This window comes from Sycon ciliatum, chromosome 8, assembly GCF_964019385.1.
Source record: "Sycon ciliatum chromosome 8, ocSycCili1.1, whole genome shotgun sequence".
NCBI classification, from domain to species: domain Eukaryota; kingdom Metazoa; phylum Porifera; class Calcarea; order Leucosolenida; family Sycettidae; genus Sycon; species Sycon ciliatum.
The window spans coordinates 12,012,966-12,036,839 of record NC_088650.1 but is presented as its reverse complement, the minus strand read 5'-3'; the positions used below and the strand labels follow the sequence as shown (position 1 = coordinate 12,036,839).

Genomic DNA, 23,874 nt, shown 5'->3' with positions numbered 1-23,874 from the left:
CATTTTGTCCTCCTTTTTCACCATAATTTCAAGGTGGTCTTATAATTATAGCCTAAAGTGTGTCCATTTTCTGGGTATTATTTCCCTGAAATTTGGGGAATTCTTGATTAGGAGTTAGGAATAACTGCTCATGGTCATCGTGTCGTTTGTAACTGAAATAAATTTTGGGGTGATGTCCGGATTTGCGACAGCATTTCAAATCTACAGTATATTCCCACGATGTTGTTGTTGATGGTGGTGGTGGTGGTGGTGGTGGTGGTGGTGGTGGTGGTGGTTGTGGTGGTGGTGGTGGTGGTGGTGGTGGTGGTGGTGGTGGTGGTGGTGGTGGTGGTGGTGGTGGTGGTGGTGGTGGTGGTGGTGGTGGTGGTGGTGGTGGTGGTGGTGGTGGTGGTGGTGGTGGCGGTGGTGGTGGTGGTGGTGGTGGTGGTGGTGGTGGTGGTGGTGGTGGTGGTGGTGGTGGTGGTGGTGGTGGTGGTGGTGGTGGTGGTGGTGGTGGTGGTGGTGGTGGTGGTGGTGGTGGTGGTGGTGGTGGTGGTGGTGGTGGTGGTGGTGGTGGTGGTGGTGGTGGTGGTGGTGGTGGTGGTGGTGGTGGTGGTGGTGGTGGTGGTGAGGGTGGTGGTGGTGGTGGTGGTGGTGGTGGTGGTGGTGGTGGTGGTGGTGGTGGTGGTGGTGGTGGTGGTGGTGGTGGTGGTGGTGGTGGTGGTGGTGGTGGTGGTGGTGGTGGTGGTGGTGGTGGTGGTGGTGGTGGTGGTGGTGGTGGTGGTGGTGGTGGTGGTGGTGGTGGTGGGGGTGGTGGTGGTGGTGGTGGTGGTGGTGGTGGTGGTGGTGGTGGTGGTGGTGGTGGTGGTGGTGGTGGTGGTGGTGGTGGTGGTGGTGGTGGTGGTGGTGGTGGTGGTGGTGGTGGTGGTGGTGGTGGTGGTGGTGGTGGTTAATAAGCCTTTGGGTTATTTACCCTCGAAAACCTACAATGTACGTGAAACAAAAAGAAAACGAAACAAAACAAAACAACAATGTAGGTGATACTGGACCAGAGGATGATGAGTGCATGCTGAGTTGTGCGCTGCTGATAAAGGCATTTCCGACGTGTGGTGAATAGTGTTTTAAGTTATTGGGGGCTAATTCAATCCTCCCTGTATTTTTATTTAGTAATGCACACACATACACACACACACCTGACGGAGTGTCCTGTCCTAAACTTTCCAGTTACTTGTCCCCTCGTACCGATCGTGTGAGGGGCCGACAGACATGGAGGTTTGGGCTGCGGCGTTGTCTCGCATCAACGTCCTACTCCTTGCGAGATCTCCTAGACTTCCTTGAATCCACTTGCCTGTTATGCAGCTGGAACCCTCGGGTTGACTTGCAACATCGATCGCATGAGCTGAAGTGGGCTTTGCAGCAAGGTAGGAAGAGCTGCTGACCGGTGCCACACGATGGTCCAACGAAGGTGACTTGGCCGTGCACTGGAGTAAGTGCTTGCATATGGGGGGCACATCCAGGCATTTTTTGCATTTTTGGACTCCCAGTCCGCCATGACTGCGAAACCAGCGAAGACATACGGTGCATTGCTGCCAGCCTGGTCTGCTATAGGTTTGCGACGCTCTTGACTGCACTTGTGGCGTGGCAGGTTGCTCTTCGAAAAGGTTCTGATACAAATACTGCACTGAATTCGATCACTGGATGCCGGCTGTAGTCGTGGAGCAGCTACACACACACGCACGCATCCACTGACACCACCAACACTGTCAGACTCAGTGACGCTGACACTCCCAATAGTGATGAAAGCCCGCTTGAAATGTTTTCAACGATTCATTCCTGGCACCATAATTCATAATAATTATTATTAAGGTGCCAAGAATAAATCGTTGAAAACATTTCAAGCTTTCCTCACCATATTGCGAGTGTCAACGTCACTGAGTCTGCCAGTGTTGGTGGTGCCAGTGTGTGTGTTTGCGTGCGTGCGTGTGTGTGTGTGTGTGTGTGTGTGGATTGGGCAGTTATCTCGCCCTAGTCTTGATCTGTCTCATTCAGATCTTGTCCGCTTTCGTTGCTATATTAAGGAAAACTCTGTGGGTTAGCGTGCTTTTCTTGGGGCGGGCGTATACACGGTACCAGGTGTGTGTGTGTGTGTGTATGTGTGTGCGTGTATGTGTGTGTGTGTGTATGTGTGTGTGTACGTGTGTGTGATGTGTGTATTTGTATGTGTACAATTTATGCCACTTTTATAGTTCAATCCACAAAACGTGATGCAGACAATGAAAAACCATCTGAGGTAAATAGTCATTGTAAAAGATGTACAACTACAGCAGGAATATATTACAATTACCAGAAGGCCTCCACAGCACATGAAGGGCCTTATGGTGTGAATGCTGCTGTCTGATGATACATGTAGCTGAAATGCGTGAAACTTGAAGGGCCTTATATATTTCCACTCACGACTGGTGCAAACGGCATTGGTCCAGGATTGAAGTTGCTACACGCTTCCGGCAGTATGAAGCGCTGCACCCACGAAAGCAAGTAATCAGCCAGCGGAGTAAAATAAATGAGATGTGTGTGTGGGGGGGGGGGAGAGAGGGGGAGAGGGGGTACTACGTTACCACCAAAGCCGGCCTCCTGTGATCGAAATCAGCGCAGTATTCTTTTAGTATCACCTACACGAAGACTGTATTGAATATCGTAACGTACATGTACATTGTAAAATGCCATGTGACATAATGCAACGTTGTGTGTACAGCATGTGTAGTACTACTAGTCCTGCACGAGATGGACCCAGCAACTGGCTTTTTCCCTTGGCGCAAAGTTGTTGTTGAAAACAACGTGAGTACGTTCACATTCGTTGAAACCACCCATACTAACCCATACTATACTTCGACGTAATATAATTATTGATACATGTACAATGTTCATGGCAGAGACAGTGAACTTGAAGGTGTAGTATATCAAATGTACATTCTCAGCTGAGTTGTTCTCGTCCTAGAGAGTGCCCGGAAAAGGAGTTAAGAATGTCGGAGGATTGCTGCAATACAAGCTACTCTGCGTTGGAAAGATCAAACAGCTTTAGAACTTAATAATAGCCTGTCAAGGGTTCCCGTGTGTGTGTGGAGGGAGTGGATGCCCATACTAGCTAGTCCAATTTACATGTAGGAGAGATCTCCATTACTAGTATAGTAGTAGTAGAAGCATTTATTATTTTACTAGGGAGTTCCCAACAGGCGTTGCCTTTTTACTTGGGAACCCTAGGAGTGACTTGGTGCTTGTGACAAATGCAGAAATGGGCTTAGCTTGACGCCATCCAGGTGGGAGCATGTTCCATCTGTCTGCTGCCAGAAATGAACTAGCATTCAGGCCTTAACCACACATCGTCATGTACATGTAGCTTTGGGTAGGTTCAGAGAGGTTGAAGCTTGACCGCGTAGCATCTCCATGAACTCAAAATTAATGGTGTTTTCATTGCGTACATGTATATGTACATGTCCGTGTACGTGTATGTACAATGCCCGTGTTACCATGTACTTCGTGCTTGGAAAAGGACGTCGTTGCTATTGGTGATAATGAAGCCGCGAGATTGTGTCACAATACCATGGCTTCTCTATCTGATGGCGAAATTCGACGCCCGAAATTGAGTAGGACACTTTCAAAGACGTGAACTGTCCACTGTGGGGCATTTCCTGAACCCTTAAGTAGCCACACTCTTCATCAGTGTAGCACCACAAACCTCCATCACAATCACCATACTTATCCGCTCACCTAAATGGGGTGCTACTTCGTCAACCCCCGGTTAGTTGTGCCTGTGCCCGGTCCACACCAAGATTAGGTTCCCACGGAATGAATCAGAGTTTAATAGTTCATCATAGTGACTCATCAATGACATCGAAAACCGCCCCATATCGTTACCTGTCTATTTTCCATCACTCATTAGTATGAGCTGGGGTACTTCGGTCTGCAGTTCTAGTAGATTCCCAGACTAAACAGGCACTGACATGATGAAATTCCTCAGAGCAGCGTGACACATGTAACCTACGCGCATGACGTGGAGAAGCTTGGCATACATGTACACGTAGGTTGGGATGATGAACGAACTTAATTAAACAATTGAGTCTCATTCTAGTACATGGAGCAATATGGCAGTAATCCAGTAGCTAGCCATCGGGGCAAGGCATAGCAACTGTCATCAGTGGTAGCATGATCGGCTTAGTGGAGACAATAGGATCATGGCTAGGGTCCTCCAGGAACCTAACCACCTGATACATGGGGATACATGGGGATAAGAATTAAGTTGCCAATTGTTTTGACTGCTTGAGTAACTCCGAGGGGTGTTTCTGCAGGTCTCCGGGCATCGCCTATAAATAGTTTGTGCATTACATTACATATTCAGTCCAATTTTCCGTCAGGCAGACTTCCATCTGAAAATAACACAACAAATGATAGGCTCATCTGAAACATTGGAAGTATACAGAAGTCATCCTGTTAATCTAGCTAGTATGAGTTTAGTACCGAGATACAATGCAGTCAGTGAGAGATGCGAGAACCTCTCCGAATCTAGTTGGACGTCGTCCCCAGTGCGCATGGGATACTCTGCCCCCATGCTTGTTCCCCAGGTCCCCAGGCATATGTCACCACCGCCACCCCCTGTGGATATGGCTGTTTGCAATGATCTGTGGACAATGACATCAAGCGTTGTTCCAGGTTCCCTCAACGATGACGGCCTGTTACCAACCTTAAACAGCTGTTCCTCCCAACCGGACGATGAGGTTTCCGCAAATACCTGTTCCCTTCAGGATCTGACCACATCGCTCCCGGATCAGGGTCATCTGCGCAGTTCAATCTCCACCTCCCTACCACATATTCCAGTGTGGAACGATGCATGCTGGAACTCGAAAAGGACGTCTCCAACGCAGTATCCTCAAGCAAGTAAGCTCTCGACTCCATCCACCATGGGCAAAATGTCCCGATCGGCCATGTTAACTTCCTTACAGGACTTGCCATCCGATGGTGGGCGAATCTCCTTGCCATTTCAGCAGCCATCCTCGAAGAAGGGAACAAAGGACGCTTTGCCGAACCTACAAATCTCCAATGTCCTTTGTTCACCACAAACAACACCACCAGTCTCCTTTCCGGTGGACGCGGATACATTCGCCAGGTGGACATGTTTGGAAACCTCAGGCAGATGCCGAACACGGGAGCGAATCACAGTCTCAACAACTCGGCGGCCAGCTCCCAGCCCTCAGAGCCCGTCGAGGGGGGTTTGCAGAGTGCATGGATCTTCGTAAGTTAATCATAGGACAACAGTACCTCACTGAGTTCTCACCCGAGTTTTAGATTGAGAAAAGTTCAACTCCCTCAAACTCAGCTGGTGAGCCAAGGAAAACATTTGTAACGTGGAAATTGTTGGCACAAGTTATGCCCCTCTTTGGAATTAACACTAATATCCATGAACCTTCCAAGTTGGAAGGCCGTTGGTTAGCGCTATGGAGCAGTGCTCCAGCTGACTTTCATGCCGTGGAGTGTCTCAGTACTCCCTGTCAGGTTTGTGTTAGATTGTGCACGTCTGACTGTTCAAAATCTGGTTTAGTTGGTGGACTCGATCGCATAACTTGTGCCCACAATATCCATGTGACAATTTTTCCCTCAAACTCACCTTTGGCTCGAAGGTGCTTACTATCACCTAGATCACGGCAAGAGGCGATACGGAGACCAATGTACAGCTTTAGGAACTAGGTTAGGTGCATGTGTGCGCGCGTGTGTGTGTGTGTGTGTGTGTGTCAGAGAGGATCCTGCAAGTCTTTGGCGTCGAATTCCTCTTTCTGACTACTGCGCGGTTCTTAGGCCTAAGTTTCCCCAGACTAAACTCGGAAAGCGGTGATAATTAGCGCTCACCCCAGGATGCACAGTTTATTTTACCTTCGCAAGAATATCTATTCACAATCACCTTAACTAATAAATTGCCTTCTCATTGGGCAGTTCTGCCCGTTTAGTTTACGAATGAAAGTAATTCCTTACATTTACACTAACAAGGACTTGGGGAGTGTTTGTCGCTCCCTACCTGGGCGCTCGCGCTTTTCCTGCCAACTTTAATCTCACTTGACAAAAAGAACTAGGATGGCTCTTTGTGTTGTTTTTGTCTTAGTAGTTCGCATTACACTCAGATAGACTGAGCTTTCCGCATCGTAGGATCACCAACACCCTCATAGGATCAAGGCGCAAGACAATGTCCAATGTGTGACCTGTTTTTGCTTTCATGTCCTGGCCACCACAGGGACACCATCCGTACAGGCCCCTACTTCCAATGCCAAGCATGCACCAGAATCCTCTCAGCGTTCTTCTCCTGGAACATCTACCCAAACATCGTCGAGAAGTCTCACTTACTGGCGCAGGTGAGCCATTGCATTTTGTGTATTTTTGTTTCGTTACTTCTTCTCATTTCATGAGTATAATTCTGCCAAATGAAATTTACGGAAGACGATACACTTACGAGTATCCGCCATGTTTGCATTCTTCCCGATAAGTGTTATTCATTCAGTTTTTGATGGGCTGAATAGATAGACTTGCAACTCCAGCTGCAGATAACATCGGTAGACACTGCTCGTCGATAGCATAGGAATGGCGCTGCTGACGCTGTATTGATGCAGCATGATAGTCTTGACACTATGCTGCTCAAAGTGCTCATCGAAGACAAAACAATACAGTCAACTTCGCTAATAACGACTGCGGATATAACGACAATTCGCGAATAACGACCGAATTTCTATGCCCAGAGCAAAGTCCCATCTAACTGTATACATTTAACTTCGGATATAACGACTATCTGAATAACGACAATTCGCGTATAGCGACATGCTTTTAGTGCCCCGAGGTCATATTCACTGCTTGAATAACGACTTTCTGGGCTTTTGACAGCTATTTCAAGTACCTGTCAGTCAAGTACATGCACCTGTCATGCAGAAGTACCAGAACCTATGGTGATGGATATTATTATTATAAAGGCACACATGCAAGAAAATGCAGCCAAGGGGGGGGGGGTTCTTCCTTTTTTATGTTGGCTTCAAAATTGTTGGATTTACCAGCACACCTATGTATACAATGTACAGAGCTCACTGACTTGTCAGTTTGAGCACTCTGGCAAGGTACGTTCGGGCCTGATTGGAAAATTTTATTTCCATTGCTATCAGGTTCGGCCTCATTTCCTCTGTGCTGCGCTGACGAGTCCACAAAGGACGAAACTATTCTGTCCGCAGATTGAGTATTTCGCTCCTGGTCTTGTAGCAGTTGAGCACTCTTGCGTGGGGTAGTGCCTTTGCTGTTTGCTTTATGCACTGACTTGTCAGTTTGTGCACTCTGGCAAGGTACGTTCGGGCCTGATTGGAAATTTTTATTCCCATTGCTATCAGGTTCGGCCTCATCTCCTCTGCGCTGCGCTGACGAGTCCACAAAGGACGAAACAGTTCTGTCCGCAGATTGTGTATACAATGTACACGTAGTTGTACATGATTGTACAGTAATCATCCTACATGTACATGTCTCTGGCCCTGTAGATGGCTCAAAAAGGCATATTTTTCAATTGATTTCCCTTGCATATTGAATTTTTAGTTCCTTTCAACTGCAATATGAAAATAAAGTACACATTGACATAGAGCAAGAAAAGAGCTTGATTTTGATATGCATGTCATACCATACAAAATATGGGTTCACATACATTCAAATGGGACTTCGGTTATAAGGACACTTCGCGAATAAGGACACTTTTCTGATGCCCCGCCGAATGTCGTTATTGGCGAAGTTGACTGTAATACATGCCATGTATTCATACCGTGCTCTCCACTGGTGTCAAATGCCAACATGCAAATATCGTGATCGACCACTTTTTGAGGGCGCTTCACTGCCCCAATGGGGTCATTAATTAAACCACCATCGAGAACATAGTTTTATGCCATGTACATGTACATGTGTGCCTCATCTCTGGCAGATTGATATGGTGAAACTCACTTGTAGAGTACTACTTCAAAGTAGAGGTTTAGAAACTTGATGGCCATTTGCCATAGACGAGATACACAACCGTGTACATAGGCCAAACACACTTCAGTACAGCACGATCGTGAACGACTTTAGAGTGTGCATGTAAGAAGAGAGTAAGCAGCAGCACTCGGTACTTGAACATTCTGCGTCCACTTCACCACCACCACATTTTCGCTCTGCGGCCGACCACGTTCATTCCCCACAACAGCAACAAGAGGTTCGGAGTACGTGAAAATATTTTTAAATTCCTTTTGACAGCTGTTTCGGTCATTGGAGACCTCATCAGAGAAGGTAGAATGTTGAACGACTCGAAAAAGAAATAAATCACCTATTTTATACTGACTCTTGCAACAAGACGTAAATATTACTGAAGTATATACATGTACATGTACATGTGAAAGTGCGGAGGATTAGCAAGACGAAATTTGCGTTCGCGTTCGCACTCCAAGGAAAGTCGAACTCAGTGACGGAATTCGCGTTTAGGGATTAGCCAACAGAATTCGCACATGCATGACGTTGACACGACGTACATTGTGTACAGACAGTAGAGCGTGGTAAATTTATGACTGCCCTGACACGAATCCGCGATTCGTGTTCCGACTACTTTTCCGAACGAAAAATGCGAAAGTTCGCAATCCACTGAAAAATGTTTGCGAACGCGAACGCGAATTTCGTCTTGCTAATCCTCCGTAGTAACTCGAGAACTGTGCTCTGTAATCCACGTAAGGACCTGCTTTTATACGCGACATTGCGGTAACCCGGCCCAATTCCAGTGTCACAGTCCACGTGAGTGATGATTTGTATCCTGTCTATCAGAAATAGTGCAAATAGTGTATAGTGCGGTGTCTGCCTTCTATTGCACTGCAGACGCTCCAGTGAGCGGTTAGATGTGCATTTCGTAAATGTACATGGCCATGTCTGTCGATGATTGACCTTTTTCCTTGCATATGTTACTTTGATGGTCTGCACAGGTTGGCATGGACAAGGTTCAGCTTGAAAATTGGTTCACCAACCGCCGGCGGGAGCTGAAAAACAAACTTCAAGCGCAAGTGCCTGTGGTAGGCCATTCTGGTTGCTTCCGGACACATGAGAAAACGGGATGACAGTGAAGTGCGTGTGGCGTTACGCGTTTTAGTAAAACTGATTTTCGAAAAGGCACCGTTTCAGCGTCTGTAAACCAGTGTGACTAAGACCTTTGTTGGTGTACCTTGGATGCGTCTTCAGCCTTCAGTCATTTCGCCTCAAGAGCGAAACTTGGCCCACTCGGCCACTCACTGTGCTTTAGGATAATACAATCACGTCAGGATTCTTAGAGCACGTTGACAATCCGCTAAGCATCATCCGAAGCAAGGCATCGCGCCACGGGATCAGCAGCAAGCCAACATTGAGCAAAACTGAGCTGTTAATGGGTTGCTAGGAAGGGAAACAATATCGGTCATCTATCTCTGCCAACCCGTGCATCTACAAGCCATGACTACAGCTTCCCAGTGAGTTCAGGAAAGTCATATTCCTGCCACCAGCTATCACGGCCATGAACTCAAACAAGGAGTGCCATGCACTCTAGAGCATGGCTGCATGCACTCCAACACCAAGGAATAGATATGGGCTCATCACTTCAAAGTGCTATTGGCATTTTTAGTGTTATCCGTATCAGGGAGATGCATCCAAATGGCTTGGGTACGACTAACTAATGCAGTACCCGTACACGTACATGTACATGTACATTGTACCTGTATCTTCGTTAGTGCATCGTGGCAATACAGTCATCTCTAAAAGGTGCCCAATTGAAGATTATTGGTTTTGTAATTTGCGACAAGGTTTCAGTGGCGTGCTTTTTCTTTACGCATTGCATAACACAATACTGCAATCATGAATGCGTATCATATTGAATTATTGATGTTTCTTCTTATCTGTCTAAGTAGTATTTTAATTCATCAAAAACACTTTCCTCCATGCAATCGCAATCTTGGCAAGACTTTCAGTCCGCGTATAGGGAAGATGCAGCATTGTTTTCCTCAGCATTATAAATTTATAATGGATCGTCTTCATGGATTACCATGGATCTGAAAACATACTTCAAATCCACTCCCGACTACCGGCAATGCAGTACCTGGTTGGCAAGCAACTATTATTAATCTTGTTGCTCCTTTGCCTCTTCTTACGCAAGTACTAGGCATTGGCGGATAATGCTCGAAAAGGTGGCAGATTCTGCTCGAAAAGCAGTGAAATTGGCAGAACCATACAAACCTTATGGCGGGCAATTCCTCGAATTCTGCTCCATTTCTTTATCCACATACCAAACATTTTTTTGTTTTTGTTTTTTTGTTTATTTATTTAGAGTCGAAGAACAAAAAGGCAAATTTGCCTAATTACACGATATCGACTAACATATAAACATATAACATAAACAAGCATGAAACTTACCAGAAAAAGTACCTAATTCTGCCAATTTTCTGCCGGCATTATCCACATTATGCCTAGCAAGTACAGGATACCGGACTGCAATGACTTGTACAGGCTGTACAAGTCATGCTACATGTAGCACCGACCCGTAGGCGTAGGCGTAGGTCTCCGATGTAATGCCTACTAATGGTACACATTGTAGTTCGCACCAGTGTCATTCGTGCAAGTGTCTTGGGCTGCAAAAACCCGTTTTGCGCCGCGCACGTGCATGCAGCGCAGGACATTGAGATCGTCGAGTCTCGAGATCTCGGACCCACAAAAGATTAGTCTACCTGTGATTTTGAGATGCATATCCACTATAAATAGTATACTATAAATAGATCTACTGTATCTACCGCGCGCTAGCTAGCAGTCTACAACTCTGCAGTCTGCTAGTGCTGGTGATCAGGTGATACATTCTTATCTGCGCCTGAGCGTGAGAGGAAGGAGACTGTTCTGTAAATACCATTATAACAATTACTTACAATGGCGAACAGAGGAGGTTACATTCCCATCCAGAATGCTCCATCTGATCCAGCAGTCGCGAGCAATGAGCCGATCGAGTGGAAGGGTGGACTGCCCTTTCGGGGCTTTCAGCACTTACAAAGAATGTCAATCCTCGTGTTCGCCTTCTCCGTGGCCAATCTTGGCCTTCAGTCGTACATCCCCTTCGTCATGGATTCCTCGGGCGAATACAACTGGAGCAACGTAAAATCCAGCGCCGTGTGGGCTGCTGCAGTTGTGAGTAAAATAAATTGCACCACGTGTATCATGGTGTGCGTCTGTACCGTACTTTCTGGAACATTATTCTTACATGGGCCATGGGAAAGTGCATAAGCTAGCGAACTGGGGTATGGTATTTTATTTTACTTCACTAAATGAACAGGCACCGATGCCTCCTCATCCCACCATGGGTCCAGCTCCTCTGAGAGATGAAGACATTTTTTATGAATATGAAAAGCGAGACACAAACAGTGAAAGCGAACAAGCAAATGATATATATGAGTCGTACATGTGTATGAGTGTAGTGTGCATCCATTGACAAAAAATCATGTGGTCAACTTTTACAGTATCCTTGCTCCTTGAGTCCTACAAAAGCTCAAAACTTGGTCTAACCAAGTGTCGCACAAACCGTGATTTATTGAACAGCACACGCTGTGCGTATCTTGGGCTTCTTGCATCCGCGTCGGAGTGCAAGAGGCATATGCGGCTCCTTGATGCTGCCTTAGACACGACTGGGTCCACAGTGCCATAAAAAGTCTGTGCATAAGTACATGTACGTACTTTCAAATTTAGTGGTCACACCCGTACTAACGTTCAGGCAGGCACTGACGTCCGTGTAGTGGAGAAGTCAGTGTTCGTGTTGATGTACAGTAAAACCTGTCATGGCGACCACTCGGATAAGGCAATCACCTGCCCCAGAAGACCACTGTAACCAGGACTACGGGATGCTATTTCCAGTCAAACGACCCTGGATAAGGAGACCACCTGCTAACAGAGACCACATTTTGAAGGTCCCTTGAGCGGTCGTCTTAGACAGGTTTCACTGCTTTCAATACGACGACATGATCTAAAATGCGCTGGGCCCTGGGCTTGGGCAGCCAATCCCGAGGGATTTTTCATTGGTCACCAATTGTATCTCCCTTGTCTTATTATTTGACAGCTGTATTGGCTCAGGCCTGGAGCCAGCTTCTGATTGATTGATTGATTGATTGATTTTTATTTCACGGATCCTCCAGAGGCAAATAGATGCCTATCGAAGGGAGTCTCCTAAGGGGTGGTACGACACAAGGTCGATTACAGGGCCAATCATTTCGCCATGCTCAAAGTATTTCAGCACTTTGAGAGAATGCACCTCTAGCTCCAAACATCATGATTACAATTTTTTCTTTCAGCTACACTTTCCTAATGTGAAGAAAGAGTTGGTGCGACTTCGGCAACACTTTCCTCTTGCAAAAGATCTGCAGATAGCGTAGTTAGTCCTCAACGGACAAGAGCAACAGTTTGAGATGGATTGACTCTAGCAAGGAGTGTATGAGGATAGCATGTCAGTACTTCCATTATAATGAAATTCCCCGCCGAGCGTTCATGAACGCAGGTATTGGTGAAAATTGGTATGTCCATGGTCGTATACACCATACGTGTGCTACCAGACTTGATTGTGATGTGTATGCTTTGTGTTGTGCGCAGGCATTCTGTGTGGGCCTGTACATGGTCATTGTGTCGTCCGGAGCACTGCGTGGAATGAAGCATTCGAAAATACACGTACGTAGCAATTTCTGCTGGGCATGGAGCAAGTTATACACCTCCATACACTCAGCACACGATGCTGGAAGCCAAAAAACGATGATGGTCATAATTTAAAATTTTAGAGACAGGTCCCAGTGATTTCCAGGGTCATTGCCATGGGAATAAACCTATAAATTTACTCCTTCCCTGGATGACTATTGCTCCCTCTCACCACATTGGTCTCTATTTCCTGACAATTAGAAGATTAAATACTAGTAGTACATGAATATAATTGCATTTATGTGTCTGCTTCCTTCTCCATCCCCCTCTCTCTCTCTCCCTCCCTCCCTGTCTCTCTCTCTCTCTCTCTCTCTCTCTCCCTCTCTCTCTCTCTCTATCTCTCTCCCTCTCCCTCTCTCTCTCTCTCTCTCTCTCTCTCTCTCTCTCTCTCTCTCTCTCTCTCTCTCTCTCTCTCTCTCTCTCTCTCTCTCTCTCTCTCTCTCTCTCTCTCTCTCTCTCTATCTATCTATCTATCTCTCTCGATCTATCTATCTATGTACAGTACGGATCGGCTATAGCGTTGGTGTTTGATTTTCGTGAAAATATCACTATAGGCGATATGCATACTTAGGTATGCCTGACACATGTGTGTATGGTGTCATTCGAATCAGTGCAGCGTGCAGAAGCGTGCTGTGCATGTGACTGTGCAATACGCGCAGTGCAGAGCTACTTCCTGCGGAAACAAAAGCTTCGTGACTTTTTGACATGAGTTTTCAAGGAATATGTTCTTTTGGAAGAGAAACACTTCAACACATTCAATCGACATATCAACAATATCTACAGGATCGATTAGTGGGAGTAGAGTCTCAGTCTGGGTCACCATTGCTCGACTCATCACCGCTGAAACCGCTCCAAGTGGCAGATCGATCGACGCGTGATGTCGTATGTCACGGAGAAGCTTCTCCGCGTCCCTGATCGTCTTCGCTGTTACCTGAATGCCTTCTCCAACATCTCGGCGGAGACCACGGTAGCCTTTCAGCGCTGGTACTCATTACTGCCTCCGATCTCGCTCGAGCATGCCCCGAAACAACAAGCACAGCCAACGCCAGACATTTCGAATTTTCTCCGAGGGATATCATAGTCGTACCAACGCTTCCAGGCTGCCGCAATCAGATCTCGCCATGTACGATGTATACTTTTTTATAATAATCACTATAGCCGATGAAAAATGTATGCAATAAGATCATTTTGACACAGAAATCGTATCATTATAGCCGATATATTACTATAGCCGATTATTACTATAGCCGATCCGATATGTATAGAAAGGGGTGGTTTACGAAAATGAATTTGAGAATACGATCACTATAAGAGGTATTACTATAGCCGACAACCCTATAGCCGATCCGCACTGTATCTATCTATGTATCTCTGTATCTACGCAAGAGGTACACAAAAGGAAATATATAGGGCTGTTTTTGTTGTAACTCAGAGTTTCATGGCAACAACCAATCATCAGACAACATAAGGAGATTAGAAAAACGCAGGTATATGAAGGCAAGCAGAGGAGATAGAATAATTCAGTGCAGACAATATGATAATCATTCAACACCTCCCAGAGGCAGTACGCTCTGACGTGCCAGAATCAACATCTCAGGTGCTGGGTGAAACATGAACACGCACACTCATCCACACACACACACACACACTAATCCACACACAGCTTCTCGTTCTCACACACTCCACACTCCCGCATTATCACACCTAAACACACGCGCACGCACACACACACACGCACCAAACACACACACGCACCAAACACACACATGCACCATACACACACATACACACAGCCTCTCGTTCTCACACACTCCACACTCCCGCATTATCGCACCTAAACACACACACACGCACACACACACACACACACACACACACACACACACACCAAACACACACGCACCACACACGCATGCACCACATACACATACCTACACACAGCCTCTCGTTCTCACACTCTCCGCACTCCCGCATTATCGCACCTAAACACACACACGCGCGCGCGCGCCAAACACACACGCACCACACACACATACACAGACACACACACACATACACACATACACACACACGCCAAACCCATAGCACATCATACACGTTATGTCACTTCATAACCCAGCAAAAACTTGCGCTGGTGGCGGCACTTTGATACCAACTCGCTCTTTTTGTTAAGTGAGATGGCATTTGGAGTGGTGAGGATGTGAAACTTCTCCGTGAGGCACAGGCTGCATCGTTTGCTGATGTTGCTGTAGGATGGGGCGCGATCTTTTATTTTCCAGCTGATGTCAAAGTTGCGCTGGGCGTTCTGAAGGTCCCAAATGTGCTTTGAGAGCTCCGTCGATGTAGAGTATTTCTCATGCCGGAATGTTGTAGAGTGGTTGTTGTAGCGCGATTTAAAGGTGTTGGCCGTCAGTCCGGTGTATGTCTTGGTCTGGGGAGATGACACATGTGCCTGGTATATGACGTCAGTCGACTGGCATTCCCCCTTGCGCGGGCAGGATGGCTTGACCCGGCAGTTACAAGGCTCAACGGGCGGCCTTGGCTGGAGCTTCGCAGCGTTGTGACCTTTGATGATGGAGGCTACGTTTCTCATGCAGCTGTAGCTGATTTTTATCTTGTTTTTGTTGAAGATCTTATTCAGTGCCGAACCCTTTGGAAAATGCTTTTTGATGAGGCCCAGGAACCTTGCACCAACGTTGGTTCTGACCGTTGTGCTATAGGGCGGGTTAAACCAAATCACATCTCTGCTACGCGGCTTCCTTCTTTTCCTTTGTTCCGGTTCGTCACTGTATGCCATGGTTCTTGGATGTCCGCTTGCTGCCAGGGCGTCCTCATATACGGGCTTGGCATCATTAAAGACGTCTTCATTACAAGATATCCGCTGAAGACGCTTGTTAACGCCAATCGGGATCTGCTTCAATACTTGTGGCGGGTGGCAGGAGCTGACATCAACATATACTGGAGTACTATTTGGTTTTCTGTACGGCTGAAAGGTACCGGTGTTGAGGTTCATTGATATGTCGAGGTAATCGACGACCTTTCTGTTAGCGTCTATTGTAATCTTCAGGCCGTGTGTTTGGAACACCTGGATTATCTCCTTACGCAAGCGGTCAGCTCCATGGCTGGTGGCATCCTTGACTATGGCCAGACCATCGTCTCGGTACAACCCGACACATTCCTCGCCTAGAAGTGTGCGGAGCTTGCTGAGCATGAAGGCTCCTACAAGCTCACAGGCCTCAGCTCCATCGTATGAGCCCATAGTTACGTCGAAAGATCCATCCTTCTCCTTCTTTACCCACGCTTGTCCTTTGTGGAACAACAGCGATTTACGGCAGTGCAATATGATGTCTGTTTCTTTTTCGGATATTGTGGCAAACGTCTTCGCGTAGTCGAGAGCTTGCAGCAGGAGGTCTTCCGTAATAGACGGGTAGAAGTCCACAATGTCGAACACGATGAATGTGAATCTTGATTTGTTCTCGATCGCCTTGAACCAATTGATCACTTCTGAGGTGTTCTTCCACAAATTCTTGCAGACATCGTTGCGCATGGGGCCGATGATACCGTCGATTATGTCCTTGCTGACCACGCCCACCTCTGACTTCGCTGGGTTTATCAGCCTGCATGGCAGCCTCTCTGCAAAGCCATCTTTATGGTCCTTTAAAGTTACAAACGCTTGCGCCTTGGCGAGACACTCCATTCGGTCTTCCAGTTGGAGGTCGACGGCAATCGCTTTTGCTTCAGCGTTGATGTCCGCGTATGTATTGTCGGGAGCGAGCTTGTATTTTTTCGTTATGTTTTCGCGCATCAGCTTTTCATACTGGGGGACTGGCACACGGTACAAGTTTCGAGTCTTGTCTGCTGGTACAACTATCTCGGCGCCGTCCTTGATCAGCTTGATGTCCTTCCTCATTTTGTCCTGGAGCTGGTTCGAGGCACGTCGGAAAGAAATGGTTTCTACCATGTGGTACATGTCGTCCTCAAATGCTCTTAACTCTTCTATCTGGGGTGGGCAGTTCGTGCTCTTGAAGCCGTACGTCTTCTTGCTGGTCTCGTCGTTGGCTCCTTTCAGGGTGAAGAGAGCCTTCCACCGCATGCGTTTAATGACGTCCTCGACTCTGCTTAGTAGCTTCATTGTATACTCCTTGTTGGTAGGTACTGGTATATTCTTCAGGGAATATCCGAGCGATACTGGCCTTATAGTTTCCATTGCTTGCAGGATGAAAGTATCTCTGTATCTATGTATCTATCGCTATCTCTCTCCCTCCCTTCCTTTCCCTCCCTTCTCTGTCTGCAGGAACGCTATATTTCACTTCGTCCATGCACCGCTTTTGTGTTACTTGTCTGACTTGTTGCTCTCCTATAGTTGATCATCGGCGTCGTCACCTGCAGTTTGACTTGCTGCCTGTTGGTGACGGGATTGGTTTTTAGCTCCCTGACGTCCATGAACATTCTGACAGTGCAGACCGACGACATGAGGCGTTGCATCTACTACAACAGCACCAGTGCTAGAACTACCGCTGCGCCACCAGTACCTTTGCCCAATGGGTGTGAAGGTAATGATGCATGGGAGGGGTGCAGGTGTGAATGTAGAAAGCGTACAAGCATAATATAATGTTGCACTATCACTACCGTAATGTAGTGTGGGAGCAAACCCATTCCTAAAAAGTCATCGCCGAAGTCGCAACCACTATTTCGTACAACTGTAATGTTATCGTGATGGCTAGAACCTCGAGAACAACAGCCTCCACAGCAACTCCATAATACCTGCACCATCTTTAAACCCATTGACCATTTGCTTGCATACTTTCAATCTCGCGAATAACGACTCTTTTCCTGCATGACCAAGGGTCGTTAGTGACGAGAAGCAATAGCAGTGACAGCAGCACACCGCACAGCCGCTCACGGCCATCAGGAAGGCAAGCAGCAGAGACAATCCGCAAGGATGACTGCACAGTGAAACCTGTCTAAGACGACCGCTCAAGGGACCTTCAAAACGTGGTCTCTGTTACCAGGTGCTCTCCTTATCCAGGGTCATTTGACTGGAAATAGCATCCCGTTGGTCCTGGCTGTAATAGTCTTCTTGCGCAGGTGGTCGCCTTATCCGAGTGGTCACCTTGACAGGTCTGACTGTACTTTATTCTAGCCATGATGAAGCAGTTGCTCAGATGATTGGGTAGACGTGCCCTCTGGATATCGCTCTGTGCAGCGTGGATCATCCATCATGGCAATAAGCAACGACAACACCACATCTAGGTGTGGGTCCATTGTCCGCCCTACCCTTCCTGTGATGTCTTTGTGAAGTGTTTTATCCAGTAAATTACAATAGCGAGAGTTCCCAGATTGCCTAGAGTGCTCAACACCACAAGGATGGAGCATCACCACAAAGGCAGAAGAGAAAAAGAGACAGGCGGCTAGGTCATTGTTGTAACACTGCGTTTCATGCACATAGCAAAGCTAAGGTAATCCTCAGACAACTGAGGATTTCCTGAGGATTGCCTTAGCTTTGCTATGCGCATGAAACGCAGCGTTACAACAATGACCTAGCCGGCTGTCTCTGTTCTCTTCTGCCTTTGTAACCAGTAAATTATGTTCTGGCAAATGAAAACACAATGTGGATGTTAGCATTTGGAAATGTAGAATGCCAACAACCTCATAGTGTGGGCTAATGAATGTATTGCTTGACAGGGAACCTTATCTTGAATTTTCCTTTTGCTATCATGCGTGAGAGTGTCCTCTGGGATGACATTTTGACGGGAAAGGACAATTATAATTGCGCACATGGGTGTTAAAATGATTGTCCTGATGTTCTGCTTTGCACTCCGTGTAGAGTGTGATCCCAGTGTTTCATGGGCCGATGGAGTGGGGCCCAACTCGTGCTGCTGCTGCTACGAGAACTGGTACGGCGATTACGATTCGATGACGTTCTACGGCGTCGGGAGCTGTCAAGATGTGTTCAGTGAGTATGGAAGAGTGTGTGCATGCCCATATGTATCGTACTACACTCTACAGTCCCTTTAGGGTTTTCATATTTTTCAATGTCTTCTTCCCAATTTTAATGTCACAATTCTTTTTTACGTGCAGATTGGCTTGGTTGCTGAGCCCATGGAGATGATTTTCTGTATGTGCAAGTTGTTAAAATGTTAGCATTTCAGCCAAGTCGATACACTTGGCCGGATTTAGCATGGAACCATGCAGACATGCGAATCCAAAGCCCAATTCTGGCAAAATTGCTAACTGATATTGGACAAATTTCTATTTAGGAAAGTCCACACCACTACTTTTAAGTGAACTAAAGGAAGATACGTGGGCAATAGTATCAAACTCTCTTTGTTTTCGGCTCTTATGGTGCGGTTGCATTGGTGTATGTGATCAATATGGAATTTCAAGTTCCTAGCGCTCGATTTTGCAGCTGGTGGTATTGTGTATTTCCACATATTGCACCATTGTCTAACTGGCATGTTACTGTCTTTCCTTGTAGCTTACGTCTACCCAATGTCGACAGCGTCTGCTATCCTTTACGGATTGTCTCTTCTGCTTGCCTTCCTGATGGCCGTGAGCGGCTGTGTGGTGTGCTGCTGCCGCTGCTATTGCTGCTCGTCGCTGTGTGGCCCGTTCCCAGAGGACGGTGGTCTCGGTTCCACTCGCCGGCGCACCGGAGCAGCACGGGTTAGTAACGATACATAATAATACTAGTATGTTATCCGTAGTCACTGATAGTACAGCTGTTCCGGGCAGGCAACTGCGAACTTGCCCTCAAGATATCTGACCCACCTCGCTGCAGAGTTTGCTCGTGAGCCTTGGATGCATGAAAATTCCGCCGCTGTGCAAGATTTCATGTACTAACTTCACTAGCCAAGACTGTCGCAGTGTACGGTTTGACTTGGTTGAGCTAACCAACAGCTCCCTTCTTCGACATTAGATTTCCGCAGCATTTCGTCATGTTTTACTTAGAGAACGACAAAGATGAACGTCTGAAATGCAGCAGACACGCTTGGCGCCAGAGATTGTTTTTGCTATTGTCAAATGACTTATATAAATTAAAATTTTAAAGGTACTGACATATTGGTGATGAGAGATTGTCGTCCTGCTGTGCGGAGGTACCTCAGCATAGGCATGTAGTGCCATCTTAGCGATGCATCCTGAAGATTGTTGATGACTTTGGTGCGCCGCAATGTGTCTGCACGCTTCTGGAGCATCTCTCTAAGGCTGAATGTATCTGGGACAGTAACTTGGACAGTCACGCGTATAAATAGTATATCACATACTTGAAAGAAGGAATCAAAGCGTTTCTACTGTAACTCTGAGTTTCACAGTTTTTACCGATCATCAGACAGCAACTTGCCTACAATTTCCCAAAGATTGAAGATTGCAAATTGGAAATAGATGGTAAAGTAACACAGAAGAAATCACATGGAAACGAGTTATGAAGCAACTATCCACGACTGTAACAAGATAATAATCGGTCAGAAAGTGCAATAATAGTGCACAAAACTGACACGATACTGAGACATTCAAAGACCCGAGATCTAGCTCTCACACACCTCCGGTGCGCAATCCAACAGCCTTCCAGCTTGTTGGCTCAGTATCCGTGTGAAGATTGTAAACTGTTTGTATATCATGTGCTCTCGCAGATCATCAATAACCCAACTGCTTATCCAGCACCAGTTGCCGCCTACCCAGTAGCGGCGGCCTCTCTACCACCGGCACCCGTGGCTCAACACCAACCAACCATGTATCCGTCATACCAGTCTGCACCTGCGCAGCCACAACCCGCTACGAATCCTTCGTATCAGACAGCGGGAGCACAGCAGTTTGCAGGCTATGGAAGTATGGCATCCGCACCACCATCAGACGAAAGTCGGCAGCAAGCCAGCACAGGTAAGCAGAAATTATTAGTCGCTATTAAAACATTCTTATCAACCACCACACCACACCGGAATGGCTATCAAAACAGATCATTATTTTGCCATAGCGCAACTAAAAAGCCGGCTAGAATTCAAAACCATCCCTACTTGTAAAGTAGGTCGACTTTAACCGGGATGCGCGTCTACAAAGACAGCACTCATCAGGAAATGATAAAGCCCCGGGTTGCCTACGCAACTACTTCGGAAGTATGAGGCCCGGCAGCCACGGAAGCAGGTGACGAACCACCTGACCAGAACGAAAATGATAAAATGATTCATGACCAATGAATACTGCAAGCCAGAATGATGCATGTGGTGTGATGCGTGTTTGTGCGTGCATGTGTGTGTGTGTGTGTTTAACCAGCAGCAAATCGGAATCATCATTTGACTTGGTCCAATGCTGAGTAAAATTTATAATTGTGGAGCAAACTGTGTGCATGCTCATAGACAACATCTGTGTTGCCACACCTGCCGACATGTCAGTAGCCTGCCGATTTTTGAGGCCTGTAATGACCTGCCGACAATTGACCTTTTCCTGCCGACAACAGCCATGAAAGTATCCAAGTTTGCCCTTGTGCTTCGTTTAGAAGTCATGGTCCAGATTTTTGGCCATTACTGCTCATCACGAGTGTTCCCATAGCTCTCTCCTAAGGCACTAATGGAATCATCAGCTGTCTGGGGAAAATCGGCAAACTCAGCCCGAGTCTCACGCAAAGCCGTGAAAGGTTTCTTAACTGTTCCGCGCGCGCGCGCGCGCATGTGTGTACATTGGGGTTACTGTGAATGGGGGGGGGGGGGGAGAGGGGGTCCGGGGGCAAAGCCCCCGGATGATGCATTTTTTTCATCCTACTGATATTTGGCTATAATGATGTGGCAACACTGCAACATGCTCTGATCCATACAGTGAAGCGATCACTTTCATGCTTCCCAGCAACCATGTTGCTGGTGTCTGAATTTCGGCACGGTGATGACAATGAACTTGTCCTCATCGTAAGATGTGTGTTTGTGTGTGTGCGTGTGTGTGTGTGTGTGTGTGTGTGTCCCATATGGTGCAGTGGTATGTGCAGTCGATTTTCAATCGAGAGGCTGCAGGTTCAATTCCCGACGATTATGGTCGCACACGTCTTTCTTCTCTTTCTCATTCTCCTAGCTCTTCTTTCATTCTCCAGGGGTGGTTACCAACAGCCAGTGTATGCCGGAGTATGCGGTGTGGCGTGTGTGTAAAAAAAGAGAAACGTAAGAAAAAAGGAATAAAAAAATGGAAAAATGGAAAAATGAAGAATGAAAAAATAGGGATTCTCTGGCCAGAAAAAGCCATTTCAATCGGCTGTGTGGTGCATACCAGTCTAAAATTAGTGGCGGTCAATTCATCAGCCTTGCAAGCTGTTGAATGGTGTGATCCCAGCACAAGTTGCTATGTCTAACATAGCTGTTCCCTATCATCGCTTCCGCGATGGGCAGGTCTGAGGTCTGAGGTGTGCGTGTGTCTGTGTCTGTCTGTGTGTATGTGTCCAATTATGGTGCCAGATCTCGGCGCTGGAGGCCCGCCAGCGTACACTGAAGCTTACCCTCCGGAGAAGGTATGAGCATCATCCGAATTTCCCAGTTGTAATTCAAAATATCCCATTTATATCGAGATCACTATGAAACTCTATCAAATTTATCACGCGAATTATACAATGGCGTCACCCTTACCAGCTGCACTGCCGCGTTACAACAAAAATGTTGCCTTTATGAGGTGAAAGTTATTCATTCTCAGACCAATTTAATTCTTCAATTTCCTTTCTCTTTCTCCACCTACTGTACATATGTTTCATCAATCTTTGCTGCTGGCCAGTACGTCTTTTTCCCTCACATTGTTTGTAGTGTATGCTGTTTCCTGCTCTCCTAGTGCTGTGAGTATTAATTCTACGTATTGAACTAATGAAATCTGGGTTTTTTAAGTCACACATTTTTCATCAATCCTTATCAGAAAATAGCACATTTCGAAATTTTCTAGAATATTAGTTTTGCTATATCGTGCGATTTTGGCAATCAATTCTGATGTGATTGTCTTCATGTACATGTACGTATATCTGAGTCATACTTGGACTTTGGTGCAATTCACGTCACATGCTCATCCTGAGAATTGCCGGAGGTGTGCGACATTCTCGAATCTGTTCATCGAAAATTTATATGGTCAACACTCAATTTTTCGATTGTGGACCATAGCCAGTGGCAGTGCTGATGTGCGAGCCTCACTTTACTGTTTTTTTCTTCATAAACCATTAAATTAAAAAATTGGTTGTGAGCAAGTAGTAGTAGTAGTATTCTTTTATTTATAGGTGAGAAACCAAAACACGCAGATGCCTAATAACAATGGACCCACTGTGTAGGGTGGTGGATGAGGGGGGGGGGGGGGGGGGGGACATGGCTAACGGTTAATAGTGGCGGCGAAATAGAGCAGTTCCAGCACAGCTACAGAAACATGGACGTAAAGCTAAAAGCAAGCAAGAATGTGTTGCAAAGCGCTTGACTTGAAGACGAAATAGAGCAGTTCCAGCACAGCTACAGAAACATGGGCGTAAAGCTAAAAGCAGGCAAGAATGTGTTGCAAAGCGCTTGACTTGAAGGCGGCTAGTTTGGTGACGCCTCGGATATACCAATTTGGTAGAATGTGCAGAAGCAGCAGCAGGGACGATAAGCAGGTTACTGTTGCCTCCTCGAGTTCTTCGTGACGAAAGAGGTCGAAAAATAAGTTTCAAACAATCTACTTCCTGAAGAATTTAGACAACGCCAGCAGCGTAACAGTGGGGCACTTTACATACGGCACTGCACGCAGTGCACGCTTGAAGAGCCTTTCCAGACGGAGCTGCTGCTGCTGAGTCCTGGTGAACAGGTACATAGATATGGGGCATAAGCATTGGATGCATACAGAAACTCAGGCAGCACAAAGCATTTGAAGTAGCAGATACGACATGCATGAGAGGGGTAAAGATGCAGCATGGCGGACAAAGACAAAGCCAGAGACCGGTCGACCCTGATAGCAACACGTTGAGTGTTTTGCATTCCGAATTTCGGAATTATTTTCGGAATGTGGCGGCAGCAGTCGAAAAAGCAGTCGAACTTTCGGAAGTGTGGTGGCGAAAGTGCATGGTTTTCCGAAAATGGATTTTCGGCTCTTTCATGTTTGGGAGTGCATATTTGAATACAAAAAAAGTGTATTTTTCATGTTTGTATTTTTGCTTTC

At 46.6% G+C, this 23,874-nt stretch overlaps 2 protein-coding genes across 2 annotated transcripts; both read left to right on the top strand.

Moving 5' to 3' along the window:
- The first annotated feature begins 4,245 nt into the window (after positions 1–4,245).
- Positions 4,246–10,301, top strand: LOC135823000 (uncharacterized). Its single transcript, XM_065335834.1, has 3 exons — positions 4,246–5,263; positions 6,254–6,371; positions 8,982–10,301. Exons 1-3 carry the CDS (start codon positions 4,419–4,421, stop codon positions 9,111–9,113), a joined length of 1,095 nt encoding a protein of 364 aa, XP_065191906.1. The 5' UTR covers positions 4,246–4,418; the 3' UTR covers positions 9,114–10,301.
- A 464-nt stretch (positions 10,302–10,765) lies between these two features.
- On the top strand, positions 10,766–22,935 carry LOC135823444 (uncharacterized). The gene is made up of 7 exons (XM_065336297.1): positions 10,766–11,193; positions 12,643–12,717; positions 17,105–17,294; positions 18,569–18,697; positions 19,220–19,407; positions 20,373–20,619; positions 22,173–22,935. Exons 1-7 carry the CDS (start codon positions 10,939–10,941, stop codon positions 22,229–22,231), a joined length of 1,143 nt encoding a protein of 380 aa, XP_065192369.1. The 5' UTR covers positions 10,766–10,938; the 3' UTR covers positions 22,232–22,935.
- The last annotated feature ends 939 nt before the right edge of the window (positions 22,936–23,874 follow it).